The following is a 22,806-nucleotide window of genomic DNA, read 5'->3' on the forward strand; positions in this document are numbered from 1 at the left end:
CTGATCCCTTATTTTTGAGACTGCTGATCCCTTATTTTCAAATCTGAAAGTTGACAGCTATGCTCCTGTGCTGGCCACGTAGTCCTTGCAAGGATGAAGGATGACCACGCAAGAAGCCACAGAGCAGGATTCAATTACATTGAAAGCAAGGCCGGATTTTGGTTGGATGAGGCCCTCAGCTACTGAAGGTAATGGGGCCCTTTCTATGTTCAGCTGTCCTTTGTGCACAACAAATTGCCGCTGTTTGTGTTGAATATATGCTACATGGTGTTGTAAACAAAAATTGCCCTTTTCCCTTATGGGGTATCCAAGAGCCCATAGAGTGTCCTTACATAGGTTCCCTATTGGTAGGAGAAAATAACAGAGGCCAACCAGAGAATATTGAGAAGCAAAGCTAGTAAGCTTGATCTTTATTGATCTGTTGCAACAGGGTTCTCCCCTCACCCGCAGGAGAGAGGAGGAACCCAGAAAAATGGCATGCAAGGCTTTATAAAGACTTTTGAAATTGCCACCCTGTAGATCAAGACCACCCCCAGAAACATCATACATACATCACAGAAGGGGTGTAACCTAAGACCACCACTCAGATACATCATACATACATCACAGAAAAGGCGGTCTAAAACAGAACATTTGAATGTTGTTTTTTCTCCTGTCCTTATTTATCTCCTGTCTGGCAGGTTACTTGATTGGATTGCCTGGGGAGCCTGGCCATTCTTTCGTAGTGATAAATACTTAGTTCCTGGGCCAGGTCACAGGCTCACACCCTATTCAAACACAGACATACCCTTAAGACAGGATTTGTGAAGGAAAAGAGAATGGGGAGGCTTTTCCAGTTTGACCTTTCAGAGAAAACATTTGATCAGTTTAGGAATCAAAATGGCTTCAGGTCGGTCTTCCTGTGCTGATTTATGTACGTGCGGTTATGAACATTACCATATATCTAAGACCTCAAAATTCCTATCACAATGGTCATTTATGGACCTCATAGGCATCTAAAGCCATTTGCACATAACAAAATACGTATTTTATCAAAGTAATTGTTGAACTGAAATCTATTAAAAAGAAGTACCGTATATTACTAGTGAAATACAATTAAGAAGAAGTATATTACTAGTGAAATTATTAATCTCTAACTTAAATTGATTTTTATTCATGGCATTTAGCAAGAACAAAAGTTCCTTTAGAAACACAATTTACACTCATAACCTAGTCTCTTGAAACTTGCTATAACATGAAATAATAATAGGTGTAAGTATATGATGCAAACTACTAATAATTATAAATAACAGAATGTAGGCACCCTATATATAGAAAGGAGCAAACCAGGGATATTTTAGGGAGCAGGCTAGCAGGCGGGGCCCAGGACTTACAAAACACTGTTGCTGTATGTAGGATTTATTTTATTTGTTTTTCATCTTATATTTTGGAATTGTACATCCAGGTTTTTTCCCCTTTAAATTTTTTTGGGGCCCCCAAGAGAGTGGGGCTCTAAGCTAGAGCTTCTTTAGTTTATACATAAATCCAGCACCGATTGAAAGCCCGTGGGAAATTTTCCCCCCTCCGTTGCTAAGGAGCAGTTTCCGCTTTCCGCCTGCGGAAGAGCCTCGCGCAGCAGGCAGACACTTAACTAGTAGCCCCCTCTACACTTTTCGTAGCTCTACGCCAGCGTGCCTCGGTTGAGAGTCGGGTACAGTATATGTCTCCGGCAAGCGGTGCATGCTGGGAACTCGCATGCCGGTTTCCCCCTCCCCATTGGCTGGAGCCGCGCATGTTTCTCTGTGATTGGCTGGCGCGGGCCTCGCCGCCCCTCCCCGTTTTGTTTTTTGGCGGTTTGAGCCTCAATGGCGGCGCGTGTGGTGGGCGAGGCGGCGGCTGAGGCTGAAAAAGAAGGGCGCCTCTGAGAGGAGCTGAAGGGCTTGGCGAACGAAGGCGGAACCCTTGAGGAAGAGCAGAGCGCTGACGCGGAGGATATACCTGCACGTGAGGAAAGGAAGACACGGGTCAGCCCCGGTTCGCCTCGCGGCCATGAGTGCGCAGCAGCTCCCGCCTCCTCCCGCCTGGGAGAAAGAGCACCTCTGGCTCTACCTTCTGGCGCTGGGCTTCGACCCCGAAAAGGCCGCCGCCGGGAGGGTCTCCACGCATCTCGGCCTGGGCGTGTGAGTGGGCCTTTTTTTCTTTTTTCTTTTAAACTGACCTTTGTTTAATGCTGCGTTTCCCAAATTTGGGTTTCCGGCTGTTTTTTGGACTACAACTCCCATTGTCCTCAGCCTTCCTTGGAGGTTTCTTAAGCAGAGGTTGGGGCCCCCACTTTCTTGCCCCCCCCCCAATTTCACTACGGTATTAATATACTTTTTCTTAATTGCATTTCAGTTCAACAGTGGTATTTCAGTTCCACAGTTACTTTGATAAAATACATATTTTGTGATGTGCAAATGGCTTTAGGTACCTATTAGGTCCATAAATTACCATATAGCACATATTCTTTTTTTGTCACAGAATTGTGACTTTTATATCTTATACAATTTTTTTGACTTCCATCAATCACATCTGAAAATTTTCCAATCTTTTCCACTTAATTTACATTTCTTACTTTCACTATTACATAAATATAACTAATACCTCTCTTCTTTCTCTTCTTTGCAATATTTCATATGTTCCTCCTTACAAAACTTCTTGTAGTCCTACTAGCATAATTTGTTGATTACAGTTGCTCTTCAGATAATTTGTAAATTTATTTCAATATTCTGTGAATTTCTGGTGCCACAGGTTTCAAATAATTCTTTCTGTCATTTTATCCAATTCTGCGTTGTCCACTAATTTTGTTTGCCATTCTTCTTTCGTTGGTATTTCTTCTTGTTTCCATTTCTGGGCCAACAAAATTCTTGCCGCTGTTGTTGCATATAAAGACAGTTCAATATTCTGTCTATTAATGTCCTTGACCATATAGCATATATTCAATGCAAGAAACAGCAACAATTTGTTGTTGACAAAGCACAGCTGGACATATAAATGGCCGCATTACCTTCAGGAGCTGAGGGTGTCATTAAACCTAAATCCAGCCCTGTCTGCCAAGAACGCTTTAGCTGAGATTCCTGCATTGCAGGGGGGTTGGGCTGGATGACCTTAGGGGTCCCTTCCCACTCTACAATTCTGTGACTCCGTGATGGGAATTGTACAGTAGTTTGAAAGCAGCTGGAGACCCACTGGTTTAATGGGTGTACATCTCACACAAGTTCCTAGAAGCAACAGCGCTGGTGGGGGTTAAAATGCTATGGGGGTTTATTCGAGTATATTGTTTATGGTAGTGGTTTTTTGAAAAAGATACGGTACCGTCTTAAAAATCAAGTACTCGTGTGCCGTAAGCACACCTCTGGCGGGCAAATGTTGGTAGATGAAGTATTCCCATCACTGCACCTCTCTCCCTTAAAATTAAAAAAGAATGTCCACGTTCATGCAAATTGTATTTACCGACACTAAAATGGATCATGGGAAAGAATTAATAGTGCAGGACTGTGGCCTTGTAGCACTCCTGTAAGTTGCAAATGTGCTATTATAAGAGGGGAAATGAAGCATGGTTGGATGTTAATCCCATTTCTTGCTCCAAAAAACAACAACCTGCTTCTCTATAAATCTTGTTATTTTGTCAGCTGCTATCAGTGCATTGAAGGGCCCTCTAAGGGAGGAAAGGAGGCAATCCTGGTGGGTGCTGAGGTTTGTGCATGGGGCAATTGTTTCCTTTACAAGGACATTTCTGGTTTTCATATTTTTTTAATTTTTTTAGGAACATGTTTGATAAACCGAACAAAGATGCATTTAGTATCGTTGTGCACTTCCTGTTTTCCAACGTAGACCAGTCTCGTTGTAATGAGATTTTCAGGTGAGTGTCATTTCTCTTTAACTTCGTTTAAAGGATGCTTTATTACTCAATGGCTTTTTCTTATAGACAAAATTATGAACGGGTCCACAACTTCTGGATGGCCTTACAAGCCAAACTAAAAATTGTGGCCACCAGAATGTAGTTGGTCTCTGCCAGGCAGCGCCTTTTCACCCTTTCCTGCAGAAAAGGGTAACAGGGTGTTTGCCAGTTTGATAGCTGTGTGGCCAAGGGCCCAGCAACTATGCAGCCCACAATTGCTAGTAGCAGCCTTCCTCTGGGGAGAAATTGTACATTGCTATCCCTTTGTGGGACTGGCGTATTGCTCCCCATTAAAAGAAAATAGTGTAATATCCAGCCCACAAGTAGTAGAGGTCTAGTCTTGCTGCAGAGGAGATAACCATAATGTTTGTTTCTACTCCTCCTCTGCCCACCAAAAGGATGCATATTGTGCACAAGGCAGGGGGAAGAATTCTTGTGGGTGTGATTAATAGAATTAGAGGAATGTGTAGGTACTACTTGTTAATTTAACATCCTTTCCTCCATTTCTTCACATCATTTTTTGAGATTTTAAGCTTACTGCTGCTGCTCTCTGTGTGTAGCCTTTGTTTGAGAGGAAAAACTAGCTAACAAGGGACTTGCTGCACATTTTCTGGAGATTAGTTGCAACTCCTGCAAGATCTTCTTTGTGGTGTTGAGGTCACAGGGTGCTGGAAACTGATAGCAATGAGCAATAGAACTCTTTTCCAACTGATGTCATGAATAATATCTTTGTAACAATATAGTATTCAGTGTTTGGAATATACGATTACACAATTTATTACTTATAAAACATAGCAGTGCATTTAACAGTGCAATCTTGCAAATGTATTCAAAAGTAAGGGCTTCTATGTTAAATAATACTTGCACTCAGGAAAGTATATAAAAGCAAGAGATCAGTTCACTAAAATAAATTATTCTGAAAGGTCAGATACCTGCTGGGATAAGACTAAGTCATGTGCCAGAATTTTCTGTTCTGACAAGTGAATTAGGTGATAAAAAGCTTTCAAGCTTTACTAATTGTCATGGTTAGCTCAGTTTCAAAAGATGCAGATTGAGGAAGCCAGTCGTTTGGTAAGATGATATGTGTGCAGTTATTTATGCTAATGCCAATCTATTGTAGCAAGCAGGAATTCTAGCTTAAACAAGGCTGTGGGCATTCAGAATGGAACTTGATCTCTTTTTATCTGCTTTTTTTGCAGTCATTAAGTTCTAACTATCCACAAAAGCAATGGATAGTGATTTATTTCCAAACGAAACATGTGGATAGGATTTTGGAGACAAAATGACTGGCTGGGTGGGAAAACAAAAAACCTGAGAAAGTGAGGGAGGAAAGGCTGTGGAATAAATCTCTAGTTAAAAACAGAATTTAAAAAACCCAAGCTATATCAATTTAAGATATATGTTTTTTCCAGATAATATATTTATTGATAAATTCAGGTAATATTATTGTGCTATCATAGTGGAACTAGACTGCACAGCTAGCTAGTAGAAACTAATGCCTGGCCGTTAAGCCAGCTATATTTTGTCAACCCCCGCTTAACTATGTGACAAAAGCTGAAGAGAAAGCAGGCCAAATAGACTTCCTAAGGCAGGGAATTTATCAGTCTAGGTGCTGCCACAGCACCCTAGGAGAGGTGCTTGTCTCCTAGCTATTTGTCATTCATCACTGATGGGACCTGGAGATTTTAAGATTAGGCAGATTTATATTGGAGACGATGCTCCTTTTGGTATTTTGGGCCCAAGTCATGTAGTGAGAGACTTGTATGTCAGCTTGTGTTTGGAAGTGAACTGGAAGCCTGTGCAGCAGTTGGAAAGTAGTCAGTGCATGTTCTCTTGGGTGAACACACACCAAAACCCTTTGTTTACATATTCCACATCAGCTGAAGCTTCCAAAAATTCTTCAGAGGTTGCCCATTTGGAACACATTGCTGTAATTGTAACATGCCTCTTTTTGTCTCCATAACTTGCCTATTACTTAGCACAGGGGTAGTCAACAAGGTGCATTCCAGAAGTTTTTGGACTCCACCTCCCATCAATTTGGCCAGGGGTTGGGGATGATTTAGTACTATCAATGCCAGCCTGAAAATTGACTACAACTGTTGTCTATGCAAACTCTATCCTAGGTGGGATACTTAGGTCTTTGTTAATGCAAATGTGTTTAGAGAACACCGAGCCTTTTGTATTGCTATGTTTTGTGAGAAATATATCTGATTCATTGAACATTTGTTGAAATTGACTTCTTTCCCTTCCCTGGAAAGATTTTGTTTTCCTCCAACAGATAAAAAGACAGACTCTGAATTCAGGAAACATAGTTACGAATGGCTAAGAAGAATTTCAGTAAGTATCGGTAAGAATGAAAAAGGGGTTCACATATTTGCCCCATAAATATTGGTGGTCTATGAGAATTCCTTTCAGACTTTGTGTTCTGACTCTTTAGGTGTTGAGAGGGAGAGTTCTCTCATGCCCTATTCTCTGCCTCCACCATTTCACCTTTTTCATGCTTTCATCATCTTGCAACAACTCAAGTAGCTCAAGTTGTCAGCAAATGATAGAAACTGTTTGAAAGGAGAACCAGAAAGGAGTGTGGACGAAGATTCCTCCCTCCAGTACTTGCTCCTTTGGGGAGGTTTCCTTGCCAGCCCCAAAAGTAGCTGGTCAGTTTAAATTGTTGCTGTCCAGGATCAGAACATTGGTGCCTCTCTTTAGTTTTTAAACAGGGCATTTAAATATGGCTTTGCAATCCTATGGTTGCAGCACGTGGGATTGAATTTGAAACACCCAGTGCCGACATAAAAGTACATTTGATGAAGTCATGCTGGGTGGGATTCAGCACAGCAGAAGCTATTCCTTAATTTGTTTGGAATATGAATAAACAGGCAGCCCTGTTCAGGGAAGTTTTTAACGTTTGATGCTTTATTGTGCTTTGGGGAGCCCCCAGATGGGCTGAATAATAATAATAGTAACAAAATACCATAGTGATATCCAACCATAATAAAAAACGAAAAGATAACAAAAACAGATAAAGCTATTATCAGAGAAAAAATCGGATGTTTTCCATGGGAAAACATTTGGGAAAGCGTGTAAAAATAAAAGTTGTTAGCCTGTGACAAAATGTGTCCAATTTCAGAGCCTGTCTTAACTTCTACAAAAATCCATTTGTGATGCTACATGGGTCGCTGTAACTAAGCTGTTCCTGTCCAGGAATGGCCATTGTTAGCACAGCAATGATGTCTGGGAATCCCTGCTCGTCCCAGAACAGCTGCTGACGGGGGAGGCAGGGAGGGCACTCTGGTTGTTACTTTAACTGGTTTACAAACAGCAACAACAACATGCAATCGCCAACATAGATCCTGGGGGGCCTCCACCTTTCTTACTTGGCTGATCCCCAAAGTAACCATGGGGGCTGGTCGGAGTGATGGACGGGCTGCTCTCATTCCACAGGTGCCTCCTTTGAACACTGGGCCGCTTCGGGGGTCTGGACTTCACGGCCCTCTTCCTCTCCTGGCTGGGATTTCTGCTTTTCAGAGGCTTGGACTAGATTACCCTTTGGGGTCCCTTCCAACTCTACAAAGCACTCCTAATTACTGAGATCACTACTGTCACTTCCAGTGGCAGTGATGAATCAAGGAGTACTTCTAGACTGTATGCCTGTTCCTTCAGAAAGTACAGCCTCGTTCAGACCAGTGATGGGGTGGGCTACCTCTGTTCTATCCAGTGCCACATTCCCTGGGGTGGGGAAGTAATCTGTGGACCTTGCATGCTGAGTGGTGGTGGAGCACCTCCCTCCCCCTCTTCTTTTCCCCCTCTCTCTCGGCAGAGGAAGGAAGGTGTATTGTGAGCTGTGGCTCAGGCACAATATTATTTATTAATTTATAAACCACTTAAATGTCATAATGGCTTCTAAGCAGCACACAGCTATAAAATCGATACATACTTAGATCCACAATAACAAATCCATTGGGGCACTCAACATCCTTAATTAAAACCTACAGTAAAACAATTAAAAATCATAACAAAGGAATACAATCAGAAGTTCGGTATTGGTACAAGCCTCAGGAAATGGTGAAGCAAAGTATGCTGATTTGTCAAAGCTACTTGGTATTGTTTTATTTGCCGATTGTATTAGTGCTACAAACAGGTAGTAGCTAAAGCTTAAATCTAAGAGAGAGAGAGTTGTAGGCTGCAGTTCGCTTCCTCCGTTCACTTTTTTATCCTTTTAATTCCCCAGGACGAATGTGGAAACAGCTTTCCTCCAGTTGTTGCATCTTTATTCCTTTCTCCCGGTGGGTCTAAGTTCATTCATCTAATGTACTGCTTCGCAAGATATGTCATAATGCAACATGTTAAAGTAGATTCTGCAGGTAAGCAATCATTTCTTGGGAGGCTTTCTATTCCAAACTAGCTTTTTTTATATGCACACCACGTGGGAAATAAACTGTAGGACATGTAGTTGATACTGGGTTCAAGGGATCAAAAAACAGAATGAAGGGGGGCCCATGCACAAAAGGCTTGAGAAACTTGCTTCTTCCATTGTAGGTGCTGACATATCCTATCCAGAAGCAGTGAACTCAAGACCTCCCGACTTGAACATTGCAGTTGCAAAATATCATGTAGCACAAAACAGATTTTTACACGGTCTGCAAAAGGAAGACACTTTGATTCAAGAATTGCAGAAAAAAGCATTGTAAGTAGAGTTTCTATAACATGTAAGTTGTGGCAGTTTGAGTGATCCAAACAACCGTATAGCTGAGATTGTTGAGTTTTCGTTTCTGTGCTGCCTTCCAGCCAAAAGACGCCCTCACAAAGGGTAGCACACAAATACACAATTCAAATAAAAAAATAAGTATGAAATTTACAAAAATGTAAGACAAAATCTTAGCACTTCAAAAAAGACTAGAAGCCAAATAAATGCATGATCCTGCCAAGAGACATAGGGCAGTCTCTACAAAGATGTCAGGGAGAATAGGAGTAAATCCCTAGGGAGCAGGCCTGTGTAGCTAAAAAAGGCTTCTTGATTCAAACAAACAAACAAACCAACTAAAACTTTTAGGGAGCTGCCATCTTAGAATTGCATATTACTAAAAAAGTAAACACGTGAACTATGTGAAGCACATATTGGGGGTTTGGGGCTTAAGGAAAAAATGCTGTTTGCTCTTCATCAGCTGCTTTTGGGAGTATTGTACATTTAAGAATCTTTACCTGTAGCTATTGGCTTTTACTTCTTTGTTTGCAGGCATTTTAGTAAGCGAATTAGAGATTTAAAATTTGAAAATGCAGATCTGGACAAGCAACTCCAAAAGTAAGTGTACCCTCTTAGCTTGCTTTCATTTGAAAGTTTCAGTTTAGAGTTTTTTTGCCCTGGTTGTGGTGTTAACACATTTTCATTACAACATAATACCTGGCAGATATGAGAAGTGGGAGAAGGAAGCATTTTGTGTTGACTTGTATGTGATACGCTCTTGTCATGCCTAATGCTCTCAATGGCTACTGATTAGCTGTTAGCAAAAGACACCAGAATATGTGAGTCAGCTTTTGCTGTAGCACAAATTATACCATTGGCTCACACTTTTTGTGTTTTTCACTTTCTGGCTAGAATGGAGAAAGGCCTTAATCCAAGTCAGAACAACACGGCAGAGAGAGTTGAGAAGGTGAGGATATTTGATCATGTAATTCCAACTATCACCATCTGGTGCCCTGCCTCCCAGGACTGTCATTTTACGCGCATGCATATTTCTGCTTTCTCAAAGTATTTCATTTTCTCTCTCGTTTCCACCCCCGCTTTCTTTTACTTCCAAAGGTTCGCTGTTTATGGACACAGATAACGGAAACACTTACACGTCTACAAAAAGAAATAGAAGTTGTAGATTCAGTTGTCAAAGGTCATATTGACCAGTACGTATTAGATGGCACAAGTGTCGCTATTAATGTTCCGAGGCCTCTACTTGAAAAAGTTGAAAAGGATATGCACCAAGTAAGTTTCTTTGCATCTTTGTTTTTACGCCACTGTTTCTGTAGAATTGTTTTTTTCTTCTTGTCTGGTGTTGTTTCGTTTAGTTGTCTGAAATTCATTATCCCCCAGCTATTGTGATTAGCAACTTTGTTAAGACAAAATGCAGGGAAAGATCTGCAGTATAGTGAAGATGTAATCAAACTTAAATCAAAGAGCTCTGTTCTAAGAGTTGCACTTCTTGCAAGATCATTCCACCCCTACACTGAGTTGGGCTTACGTGAGCCAGGCTCTCCTCGCACCTGACCAATCATTGGGTTGGACGAGGTTCCATGCATATATCGGCACCCTTCATCTGTAATAAGCAGGGGTGACTAACCCACGGGTCGCATACTACCCCCAAGAGACCCCCCCCCAATTTAAATTGTTTGCCATGTAAATTTTTAATTTAAGAGAAGTTTACTGGTTGCTCCCAAGCATACACTAGCATGATGCCGAAAGTCTTTTGGTGCCCCTTTCTCGGCAGTCCCTTGAAAAATCACAATGAAAAATCGGTGATGCCTTTTTCTTTTACCTTTCAGCCACTCCCCCTTTGACTTCCAGGCCCATGGCATAAAGAAACAATCTACAGTCCTGAATCTCAAGCCACAGGCACTCAGTTATCTCTTAAATCACGGTCTTCACTCCATTTGTCTTGCATGGCTCACTATCCCATTATATTTTCTCAGTTTTTGAAAGAGGAATGGGGTGTTACAACGATGTATTTCTGTATTAATCAGTTCCTGCCCTTGTTTGCAACGTTTTGCAGTTTCATGTAGGGAATGTCTATGAAGAAGGAAAACTAAACGTTTTAACGGTTGTCCACTTACTCAACAAAGCTTTGGAAATACTGATGCATGAGCGCTGGCGCATTGACAAGAATGCACTAAAATTGGATCTTCAGTACATGGAAGGAAAGACCAAATACCAGAATGTTAATTTACAGGGTCTTAAGTCACTGAGGTGAGTTCAGAAGTCTGTGGCTTGCATATCCTACATGCACAGCCGCTTTTCACATACTTGTGGCATGAATAAACTGACTTACTGGCCTGGCTTAGATGTAAGGGTCTGGTAAACCATGATTTCCTGGATCTGGAGCAAACTATGCCCCATCTTCTGTTATCGACCTTAAGTCAATACTTCTATGGTTTATTAAGTCAATTTTCTCATGATATCTGAACCAGGAAACTGCTTTAAGTAATCCCTAAAACCAGGAACATTCCTGTTTTTTTATGATTTGCTTAAATCAGAGTTTTCTGGTTTGGATGCCATGAGGAAAGTGTGGTTTAACAAGCGCTGGAAGTATTCAGAAACGGAATAGAAAAGAGTGGGAAGCATACAAGCACATTATTTGTTTCTGGACTAGTTGATGGATCTGAACTTGGAGTACAAAATTCCTTTCTCCCTGTATGTCTTGGTGTCCAGATTATATTTTAAACAGAGGACCTGTACTCTTTACCTTCTGATTTTATTAACTTGCAGTTAGCTCATTTCGATTGCCTTTTGGTGAGTATTCTTGCTTTTCAGGTCTATACTAGTAGTCTAGTAACTGTTAACTTTTTAAGACACAAACTTACTTTTGTGAGTATCAAATAGCTTCAGATTTTTGTAAATGAAACTTATATATTGTGGTCTTGCAGTTTCTTTCTGCTTACTCTAATTATGGTTCACAACTAGACTTTAGCTAAGGCACAGCTCCTGTGTAATTTATAGCAGATACAGTCACTTGATATAACTCATTTGTTCATGAAATCTCAGTTTACTTGAATAAAACACTTTGTAGTAACTATGTTGGTTATTCTTCAATTCTTACAGGCAAAAATTAAAACGTGAAGATTGTGTATCAGTAAAGCAGTCTATTTCTAAAAAACAGCAGGAATGGGATTTGAAGTGGGAAAATTGCCTTGGCCAGTCACCTTTTCATTTAATTAAAAATCCAGATCCTGTAAGTATCCTTTCAGGGAGAGTAAAAGGCTTGTGTTGATTTTTAAAAATGTATGTTTTCTGTAGAAAATTTATTGAAACAATTTGCCTTTAAAAATCCCAAAGGCAGTCCCCTTATTGTTATACTAATTGTTTAACTTGACCAACACACTTTTTGGTAGTGACGCTGGTAAAATCCTCAAGTATTTTGCAATGGTTAATTCTCTTGATTTGAACCTTCTTAAAGAGCCAAACTTATGACCCCTTACTATTGTAAGGTTGTAAGTATAATGTTTTTAGAATGTTGCACTATTTTAGTGTTGTTAGCCGCCCTGAGCCCAGCTATTATTATTATTATTATTATTATTATTATTATTATTATGTTTTCAAATGTTTATTGAAATGGTAAAATTTAAGGGCAGCCTTTTAGATTTTGAAAAGAGGCTGTGTGGTTTTAAAATTTTGTAGGAATTTTAAGTTTTCTGGAATATTGACGATATATTACTCAGAGCTAAAAATATTGTTTAACATAACTTTTTGAATGTCTTTCTTTTTAAGGCACTTGACTTATTACCAGCCATGTCTCCCCTTTCTTTTTCTCCTGCTACCGAGGAAGCTTATAAAAGCAGTGTCTTCTGCCAGTACCCTGCATCAATTCCAGGTAAATCTCAAGAGCAGCTTTATCAATCCTGCCCTGAGATCCATAGCCTCAGAGCATGGGTAAGGGCTTTCGATGGCAACAGTCGCAGACATGTCTGTCTTCCTCTTTGCATATTTACACATTTAAAATTATCATCATTAGCCATAATTTTTTAACCATCTTGCTAACATGGGCACAATATTTGAGGCATGTAGTATTAGTCATTAGGGCAGGAATCCCAAACTTGGCCCTCCAGATGTTTTGGGACTACAACTCCCATCATCCCTAGCTAACAGGCCCAGCGGTCAGGGGTGATGGGAATTGTAGTCCCAAAACATCTGGAGGGCCGAGTTTGGGGATGCCTGCATTAGGGTATTCTAATCTAGTAAATATAACAAATTTGCACTTCTCGAAAAGCCATGATTCTCTTTGTAAAAATGTATTTTTAGATTCTACCAAGAAGAAGAGTTTTCAGAAAACAGAACTTGAGCTTCCTGGCAAAGCATCAAGATGTCAAGGTAGTTCAGATGGGGTAATTGCAGAGAGGTATGGCTTTAATATGTCCTTATGCATCAAAGGGCTGTGTGTGTGTGTGTGTTGAATGTGACACAAGTCTGAAAATTGGAGGAGCAGGTATTACACAGGGATGAAGTACTGCTACACATCTCACCTCTTGTTTATAGTTCTGTGACCATCTCATGGAAATGCAATGCGAATCAGTCTTTTCCTTCTGATGCAAATCTAGATTTGAGCTCTAAGGCTATATGGCTTCACTTACCTGCCGTCTCTTACGTTTCCTTAGTCCCAGGAGGCGCCCAGGTCCAATATAGGGGCAGAGGAGGAACAGCAGAGCTGAATTAATTTATGCTTGGTTTCTCTTGTAATGGGAAGCTACCCTCAAGTGAGGAGGACCCCACTTGCGCTGCTGCTGCTCCTGTCAGGTTTGGGAAGCATCTCTGAAGAATGTTGTCCGTCCCCCCGCCCCCCCCTCGTAAGACATGCATGCTGCTCCCTGAAGTTCTTAGGCTTGAAATATCATTTGAGCTACGCGTGCAACTGATTCTGCACAGGTCAATATTGACCCAGCTATATATGAGGCATACCTTCCAGCTCTTGTAGCCCTTCCTATAAAGGACTATAAATGGTTTATCCAAATAGGGGGAAATGCCTTATTTTCCCGTGTATAAGACTTAAGTTATTTTCTTAAAATAATTGTGCTAAAAACTTGGGGTCGTCTTATACATGGATAGTGGAGAGGTGGGACGGGCGATTGGTGGCTGCTGCAAACAGGATATTGCCTGCGGCATTTTTGTGGTTGATTGGTGGGTGCTGCAAGGTCCGCTGGCTACTGGCTTCTGCGGCAACTGGTGCTTGCTTTCGGCGAGTGTGCAGACAGTTGGCTGTTGAGTTCCTGCGGGTGAGCGATTTTTGGCAAAACCGCCACCCCAAATGCTCAACAAGTCTGGGCAACCCCCCCAAAAGATCAACAACTCTGGCCAATCTCCCCCCCAAAAAGCTCAGCAACTCTGGACAATCTCCCCCCATTTTCTCTCTTATACATGGGAAAATACAGTACTTACCATATGTAAAACACTGATTTTGCTTGAAGTTCTCTGTGTGGATTGCTACCAGTTCGTAAACTGGTCTTCATCAATTTGTGATTGTGTGGCATGGTGTGCAGTTGCGATTTGTGTACAAGCTGTCTTTAAAAGCATTCTATGAAGCATATATTTCCAGGCACTGAATTCTTTGCGTGTGCATATATTGTTGTTCATGAGATTCACCTTTATACTTCTGGGAGGCTGATACTCAAATAGAGATAAAGCTTTGCTCTAGTTGGCACTAGCTCTCCCTATAATAAAACTGCCTTTTGATGACCGGGACGAATTGAGGGAAATCGTAACGGACAGATACGGGGCATACAGCTTTTGACTGAATGAAGTGCAGAGCATCAACAGTATGCATTTAGTAATATTTTCACCTCTCCTCACCCCCCCAGGATGGTCGTGCCCTCTTTCAGTCTCACCACAGCGTCTGAAAATGAAACATGGGTATCTTCGGAAAAGGTAACCTAACTGTTCTTGAAAAGCTGAAGTGTCTATAAGGAGTTACAGAGCTTGGAGTAAAGTCATAATTTGGCCTGGTTCTGTCTTTCCCAGCTTGTGGATGGGAGTGATTTCTGCTTTTGGTTGGAGGAGAAGGGAGACAATATAGGCACCAAGAAGTAGTGCTACTCTGGGTGTGAGGCAGCACATAGACTATTTTGTGAGTGCTCCCTGCCTTCCACATGGTGTTGATCGGCTTCAAAAAACATTATTGCTTCATAGGCCATTGCCTTGAAGAAGCTAAACCTTATCCTAAGATTATTTTACTGGTTTTGACCTTTTAATGGCCTTGAGACCATATATGCCTGCCAGTAGACATGCATGAGAGAGAGGGCCTTTTCAGTGGTGCTCCTGTGCCTAAGGAATTATTTATTCTAAGGCCTAATAGATTTATAAATATTTCTAAGCCATTCATTGGGTTTTTAAATAGTTGTCTTGATTTTCATTATTTATTTTATTTTATGTTGTGTACTGTTTTTAGTTCTTTATTAGATTTCTTACCACCCGTCCCAGGGCAGGTTACAACAATAAAATACGTGAAATTTATTAAACAAATGAAACAATTATAATGGGGAAACACAAAAGTGTCAAAACAATTAAAAACATTTCCATATATAAAATAATTCCATATAATAATAATTGCCAACTTGGGAGCTATCTTGTGAGGTTATCTACCCTGAAAGAGAGCCTAAAATCTTTAAAATTAAATGCTTAAAATGTGTATATGGTGCAAATGTGGTTTGGTTGCTGCGACATCATAAAATCTTTTACCTTAAAGAAGACCAGCTACACCAAGCTTTTCTGTAGTGACAGCCCAAAACCTGTTTCTCCCTTCTGAATAGGGGAATCCATATAATTTGGGAAACTGCAGCATTGTCTGTTGCAGTTAAATCTGCCATGGTGGTTATGTTGTCAAGAACGACAGTCTGCATCTAAAGCCGGTCCTTGAGCATTTGTGCAAATAATTGCATCATTTCAGGGATTGGTTACTGAAACACCCAAGGCAGCAGATCACTCTAGTTATCAACTCTTAAGATCTAAGGGAAGAAGTTCAAGACCTGCAAAAACAGCAAAGAAAAAACAAGCTGATACATTCAAAACGCCATCTTCCGTTAAACGAGAAGATCCTCTGAAGAAGGCACAAGAGCAACTGGCGGAACAGGTGAGAGACGTCCTTGAATGTGATTCAGCCAGAAAATTGCCACAAGGCAAGCAGCTCTGCTTAGCTCCGGCATAGGCAAACTCCGGCCCTCCAGATGTTTGGGACTACCATTCCCATCATCCCTAGCTAACAGGACCAGTGGTCAGGGATGATGGTAATTGTAGTCCCAAACACCTGGAGGGCCAGAGTTTGCCTATGCCTGGCTTAGCTGGATTCAGTATTGGAAGGTCTGAGGTGGGGGAGGGACTTCCTTCTTCCCTTTGGCCGTGGATAAGCAGAACAAAGCAAAAGCAGTCTCTTAACCATTTAAAGACATTTTAATGATCACAGCTCAAGAACATCTCGGAGGAAAGGTGTTCCCAATTAAGGCTTCCACCCACTTCCCTGCCCCCCCCAGTCCCATCACTTCCATCTTGCAACCACCGTGCTTTTTGTGTAGCCACCTTATCTGCTCTATGTGACCTTGGACTGATAGGCTGGACACTTTCCAGTGAGAGAGAGAGTCTGTTAGCACGCTCTCTCTCTCCCAGTTCTTCTTCACTTTGCTGTTCACCCTCCCAGTTCTTCCCAACTATGCCCCTCTGCAAACCACTGTTTCAAATCTATACTGCTCTACTGCTCCTGGGCAGCTTCAGGATCCAGGTCAGAGGAGGGGGAGGCTCCCACCATTCCTCATCAGAGGTGCAGACCTCAGCCTGGTCTCTTGACACCTAGGAAAGAGTTGGGAAATCTGCTTGCATCTTGAACAGCTGCTTTAAAAGCTGTTTCATTGGCAGGTGTCTAATGAACTAGTTTTTCTGTCGAAGTTTTACTAATGCTGCTCTAAAGCTCAATGTTAATAGTCCCATAGTTTGTCAAAGCTGGATTCAGAGTCCCATGAGTAGAACCCGGTCCTGTGGAAACCTTACTTGTATGTTTTTTTTTGTGTGTGTGTATTTTTTTGCAGATGGCAGATGTAGTAGTATCTAATTCTCCCCAGAGCACTCGAGGAGGAGGACAGGATTTGGAGGACCTGTTTGGCACCTTAATCTCAGACCCCTTCTTAACAAAGAAACAGATTCCACGGACCCCAGAAAATCTGAGTGAGTATCTCTAATATTCCACCCTTTAATTACCTATGGCAGAGGATTCTGCAATGCCAGTTGGTACAAAGTTAAGGTTTTGAGGGAATGTAATTCCTTTGTCTGATGCAGGAATTTTACAAGAAGTCGCGTTCTCTCTTGAACAGGTAGAATAGACACCACAATTAAAGGCATCAGAGAAATCGTTCAATATTTTGGGCAGTCAGTGATGCTTCTGTGCTAGATGGCAACGTTTTCCTCTAGGACTCAAGTGTTGAAGGCAATGGCAGCTGATACCTTTTGACACACAGGTTCTTCCAGATACATCCTCATCCTTTATGCCTCTGTCCATTTTTCTTTAAAGGGTCAGGAAGAAGGAAGCAGAAATTGTCCTGGTGGCTCCCTGGACCAGGAGGCTCCCTTTTTGGAGCTGACTGACTCATTGAGAGGCCAGTTAAATTGTTCCCTCTCATCACTCCAGCTGTTCTTGGGGGAAAGTGTGATGTCCTCTATGTTGGCCTGCATGAATAACCTGCCAAATTGTAATTACATGTGGGAAAGGAGGAGAACAATGGTTGGTCAGAGTTCAGTTACGAGCCAGATTAGCAGAAATGCTAATAGTTCCCAAAGGGGGTGATTCTTACCAACTTTTAACTTTACTCTTCTCCCAGTGCTGTATTACGCGGCCTGATTCATTTGTTGTACAAGACAGGCACAGACTAGGGTGTTACCTTCACTCCCTGAGAATCCATTTTTTGTTTATGAAGAGTAAGTTTCTTTTCCTTATGGTAGCAAAACAGGCATTTCCATTCTGTGGGCGATGCCTGGTGAAATATGCCTGGAGGAGGAAAGCCTTTTCACTGGTCAGAGGTTGATGCTTCGGCCTATTGTCTTGCTGTTCACATGACTAGCAGAGCAGTTCAAGCTAAGAAAATCTGTTTGGCTCATACAGAACTTGATTTTTAAACGCAGATCAGTCACAGTCTGGCAGTACAAATAGTTTTGCTTCCCTGAACTTTGACATTATATCCACCATTCTTCTAAGGACCTTATACTTAAGTAACTGATGACATTGCATGTGGAAGGAAGCGAGGGAATCCAAACGGTCTGGGCCAGTATCCCGGAAGGAGCGTCTCCACCCCCATCGTTCAGCTTGGCCACTGAGGTCCAGCGCCAAGGGCCTTCTGGCGGTTCTCTCCCTGTGAAAAGTGAGGTTACAGGGAACCAGGCAGAGGGCCTTCTCGGTAGTGGCGCCCGCCCTGTGGAACGCCCTCCCATCAAATGTCAAGGAAATACAGTGGTACCTCGGGTTACAGACGCTTCAGGTTACATACGCTTCAGGTTACAGACTCCGCTAACCCAGAAGTAGTACCTCTGGGTAAGAACTTTGCTTCAGGATGAGAACAGAAATCGTGCTCCAGCGGCACGGCGTCAGCAGGAGGCCCCATTAGCTAAAGTGGTGCTTCAGGTTAAGAACAGTTTCAGGTTAAGAATGGACCTCTGGAACGAATTAAGTACTTAACCCGAGGTACCACTGTAAACAACTATCTGACTTTTAGAAGACAGGCAGTCCTGTTTAGGGAAGCTTTTAGTGTTTGATGTTTTATCATGTTTTTAATATCCTGTTGGAAGCCTCCCAGAGTGGCTGGGGAGGCCTGGCCAGATGAGTGGGGTATAAGTAATAATATATTTACATGTTTATATTTATATTTATGTTTATATTTATATTTATATTTATATTTATATTTATATTTATATTAGCAGTCCTAGCTAGTTTTGAAGGTAACATGCTAACTGTGCAATAGAAACATATTGGATAGGAGTATGGTCTCCAGTGCAGTGCTACATTTCACTTATTCTTGATTGAATTTTAGTTGCTGAAATTAGAAGCTCCTGGAAAAAAGCTATCCAGGATGAAGAAGCCTCAAGTGTGGAGAGAAATCATACCGAAGCAATAAAAGACATGCCGGAGGAACGAGTCCCTGCGTCTCGAAACCAAGTAGATTCAAGTATGGCATGCTTTATGTCTTCATGCATGTCTGATACAGCAGAATCTCCTTTTCTGGATGTGCGGTCTCCATTTTGTTTCCAGCAGGTGGTTACTGGTTGTAGCGAATTGCTGACCTGTCAAGCAGCTGCTGGGCCAATGGGTGAGATGTTTTGGAAGCAAGGGTTAACATGCGCTGTTCCAGGCAAATGTGAAACAAAAAGTCCAGAACCTGGCCTCAAGACTGAACGTGCAAGTGAGCTGGAGGATGGTCCATGGAATGGCATTGCGGCAGAGACTTTGCCTCCTTATGCGAGCCAGAATTCTTCTATGAGTACAACTGTGTCATGGGATGGTCTTCCGATAGGAAGCTGCTCTGATAGCCAGGAAGTTATCCAACTGGGCATACTTCAAGAAACCCTTCCAGAGGAAGGGGCACTCTTAAGCCTTAATAATAGTTGTAAAGATTTTGAACTGGATGAAGTAAGAGAAGACAGCGACACTTTGCCGGACTGCGTGGCAGGAAGTGCGTGCAAACTGGATTTACAATCTATTCGAAAGCGCTTGGAAACGTTGAAAAAATCTGCGCTCGAAAACTCGCTGCCTTCTAAAAAACAAATCCCAAGGTGCAGGTCTGAGTTTAGTCTCTCTCCGGCGAGCTTGGAAGCTTGCAATGTTCTTACCCCTTCGGGGAAACCATATGCATCAGATGCAGAACTTGCCGGGAAACCATCGCACACGACTCTTCTTGAAAGAAAGATCCTTCTCTCCCCCCTGGGTTCGCTTCCTTCAACGCCACAGAGAGAGCAGTCAGGCTCACAGGATAGGGGAGACCTATTAAATGGTTAGTACCTGTTGGATCTTGCAGATGAAAATGTGTTTTATTGCCGTGTTGGGGTGGGTTGGCATTCCTCTGTTTTCAGTGTATGATTCACAGTCCTCTTGTTTGCCTACAGGGGGAGCAGAGTTGCTCAGTGGTTAGAGCATCTGCTTTGTACATAGAAGGGGCAGGTTTTCTTCCTAATCATCCACAGTTAGGGGTGTCCACACCCGCTCTCTGAAACTCTGAAGAGCTGATGTCAGTCAATGTAGACTCGATAAAAAGCAGCTTCCTATGTTCCCAAGCCCCAGTGAACATGATGGGACTTCTGAAGCAGGCATAGGATTGCTGTGATGGAACACTTTCTAATACTGAGTGGGGCAGAAGCTAAGGAATGCCAGCAAACTGCTAGCACAGTTCTGTAAGGGATAAAATAGCTTGCATTTCTGCTGTGCTCAGATTTGCATTTTCCAGCGCAAGCAGTCATGCCATAGTAGGGACACAAGGGAGCAAGTAGCTGTGTGAAACGGCTTATGTACATGAGACGGGAGCCAAAGAAGCATGCCACTAATTCTGCACATCCCAGGTAGTGTCTAGTTTTGGGGTTTTTTGCTCCACCATTTCCTATGTAGCAAACAGCTTTTTAAACTTTGGGGACTTCCCAGACCCGTTTGTGTTAGAGCAAGAAAGTCTGCTGTCTGTTTTTTATTTCTTTGTTTAATTCTCATTTGTTCCCACTTGCACAACAAGTTCTCTGGATATAGTTTTATTTAACAAAATCCACGTGCTGATTTTTTAAAACAATCTTGTATTCAGAGATCTTGCATGCGTCGTTTGTGCAAGGAAAATGATTTCTCATTTTCTGCCCTTAACATGTGAAACATATTCTCTCAGTTTTGACCATCTTATTCTTAATATTATCTAAATTCTAATAGCCAAAGTGACCATAAAAATCTTCTTTTGCTACTTGGAAGTTTAAAAAGTTTTAACCGAGGTTGCTTCGTAATTGATTTCTACCCCATACATAACAGGGTACATCCTTGGAAGACTTTATGCCTAAAGGACTATTATTTCTAGGCAAGTTTTAAAAAAATAATTGAAAAGTTTTTGAATGGCATATGTGTTTCTTTTTCAGAAAAGTAGCATGGAACTGGATGTAAAAGAATCTTCATCTGCAAAGATCTGTAAAGATGAAAACATTCCTTGGTTATATAACAATGCACTAACTTCAGAAACTTAAACATTTCACTTTTACCTAAAGTATTTATATATTTTTTTGTAAACCTCATGCTTTCATTGAGATTTTGGTGTTAAACAATGCAAACTCTGACTTAGTTTGTTGCATAGTCCCCATTATGGTGCTCTTCTGTTTTTACTGATTAAGAGATCCTGAAAAAATGAGGCCATTTGAGACTTTCACAAGCATGGAGTGTTAAGAGACTGAACCAACAAATATTATCTGTGTACACCTTTACATATCATAACTGCATTCTAATCAGATTTTGACAGTTCATTTTGCTCTAACCCTTTTCAGCACATATTCTTAATGAAATGCTCTTGTAAATAATTGCCTAAACCAATTGCCCATTCTTATGTCAACTTTTCCTCCTGTGTTTGAATCTACGCAGGTTTAAGAATAGTCTTCATTACGCAGATGTTTTCATCTTTCTCTTCTGTGTTTTCTCTTAATATTTGCTGTTGCAAGATGCTCCCCCTAAAATAGGTTATGTGCTGTGTATTTAAGAACTTATCTAAAAAACGGAGAGCTTGCTTTGTTAGAACACATTTGCCCAGACATAGCTTGGTCATGTAGACAATGAACTGAATTCTAGTAACTAATGTATTGTCTTAAAACTTTCACTTGTCTTAAAATATTTATTAAAAATAAATGTTAAATAGCATAATAAACCTCTCTCAATAAAATCTTCTGATTTAAGGGTTTCCCTCCTTCGGCTCTTTGGAAGAATGAAGTAAATTTATTTAAGGCTATGAAAGAGGCCCAACTTGTGTTTTATGTCTGTTCACTTATTTTAGGCTGGATTCAACTAATGGGTCCTGCCAGCGAAAGCCCAGATAAGGCCTTCTGCTAGCACAACATGTCTTTCCAAACTTCTGCAGGCCCCCCATTGGTTCTGAGTGGTCCAAAATGCTTTTGCTGGTGGAATAGTCATCTTAGCGCCACATTGAATTCCTCCTAAACACCCCTACAGCTTTATGGCGGATGGTCTGTTCATGTGACTACTGTGGCTTCTGAGCTGGGAAAGTATTCTTCCAGCAGCAATTTTCTATACTTCATGAACCATTATTATTAATTTCATTTCTATACCGCTTTATATTTTTAAGAATCTCAAAGCGGTTTGCAGCATATTAAAACATCAATAAAACAATCTGAAGAAAGCCAAATAGAAAACTAAAACTTTATCTTAAAGATTTCAAAATAAAATATTACAAAGGAGGTCAACTACAGAATACATATTTAACACAAAGTTAACGAAATCTTAAGCATTTAAAAACACATTCCTAAGTGAAATCAAATGCACATTTAAAACAGCATAATTAACAAGAGAATATAACTGCGCTTAGGAGCCTCTCTGATCACAGAAGGGGCTTTTGCCCCTAGCATTTAGTAAATTTCCCTCTTGCATGCTGTATTGCAGCATTTGGGTTATGCAGGTCAGGGGAAGTGGACCTGCCAGAATTTTCTCATTTGGAAAAGCCAAATAGTGTCATAGTGAAGTCTTCAAGGTGGAATCTACACACATACAGAAAACGCTTTGAAAATGCTTTTTTTAAAAAGACGTTTTGGAAAAATACTTTTACTTTTGCTTAGCTCACTCTTGCCATCTAGTGTCACATTTGTATATTGCACTTTACAACACATTTAAAACGTTTTATTTGCAGCTGTGTAGCTGAGTCCCAAGTCAGATTTGCTACTTTTTCATATAGCGTGTAAATGTAGAAAAGCCCCTATAAAAGAAACTGCCAGCAAGGGAAGATGTCTTCTTTCATACGTTTCAGCTGCACAGCTTGCTCCCTTGCCTCAAAATATTTTGTTGGGACTTGGTACCTGATAGGATGACACCAAGGATGCTGGCCAAGTAATCCTGATTCAATGTGGAGTGCCATTTAATTTCTGTCTCTGTACTAGATTTAAGGATATTTTGTAAGCCACTGTGATACTCTTGGGTCTATAAAGCAGGATA

The 22,806-nt window shown here is 41.2% G+C and overlaps 1 protein-coding gene across 2 annotated transcripts; it reads left to right on the plus strand.

Annotated features, from left to right (window-relative positions):
- Window positions 1-1,773: 1,773 nt before the first annotated feature.
- HAUS6 (HAUS augmin like complex subunit 6) lies at window positions 1,774-21,539 on the plus strand. Of its 2 annotated transcripts, none has more exons than XM_083482250.1 (17): window positions 1,774-2,159; window positions 3,785-3,880; window positions 6,178-6,256; window positions 8,148-8,280; window positions 8,456-8,603; window positions 9,153-9,218; window positions 9,513-9,567; window positions 9,717-9,890; window positions 10,675-10,868; window positions 11,721-11,850; window positions 12,387-12,489; window positions 12,918-13,014; window positions 14,468-14,534; window positions 15,553-15,735; window positions 16,682-16,817; window positions 18,671-19,627; window positions 20,739-21,539. In XM_083482250.1, exons 1-17 carry the CDS (start codon window positions 2,029-2,031, stop codon window positions 20,744-20,746), a joined length of 2,757 nt encoding a protein of 918 aa, XP_083338376.1. In that variant the 5' UTR covers window positions 1,774-2,028; the 3' UTR covers window positions 20,747-21,539. The 2 variants fall into 2 exon arrangements, with proteins under 2 accessions (XP_083338376.1, XP_083338377.1); XM_083482251.1 differs by having other exon boundaries at window positions 1,810-2,159; window positions 6,198-6,256.
- The last annotated feature ends 1,267 nt before the right edge of the window (window positions 21,540-22,806 follow it).

This window comes from Podarcis liolepis, assembly GCF_965112155.1.
Source record: "Podarcis liolepis genome assembly, chromosome: 17".
Classification (NCBI taxonomy): domain Eukaryota; kingdom Metazoa; phylum Chordata; class Lepidosauria; order Squamata; family Lacertidae; genus Podarcis; species Podarcis liolepis.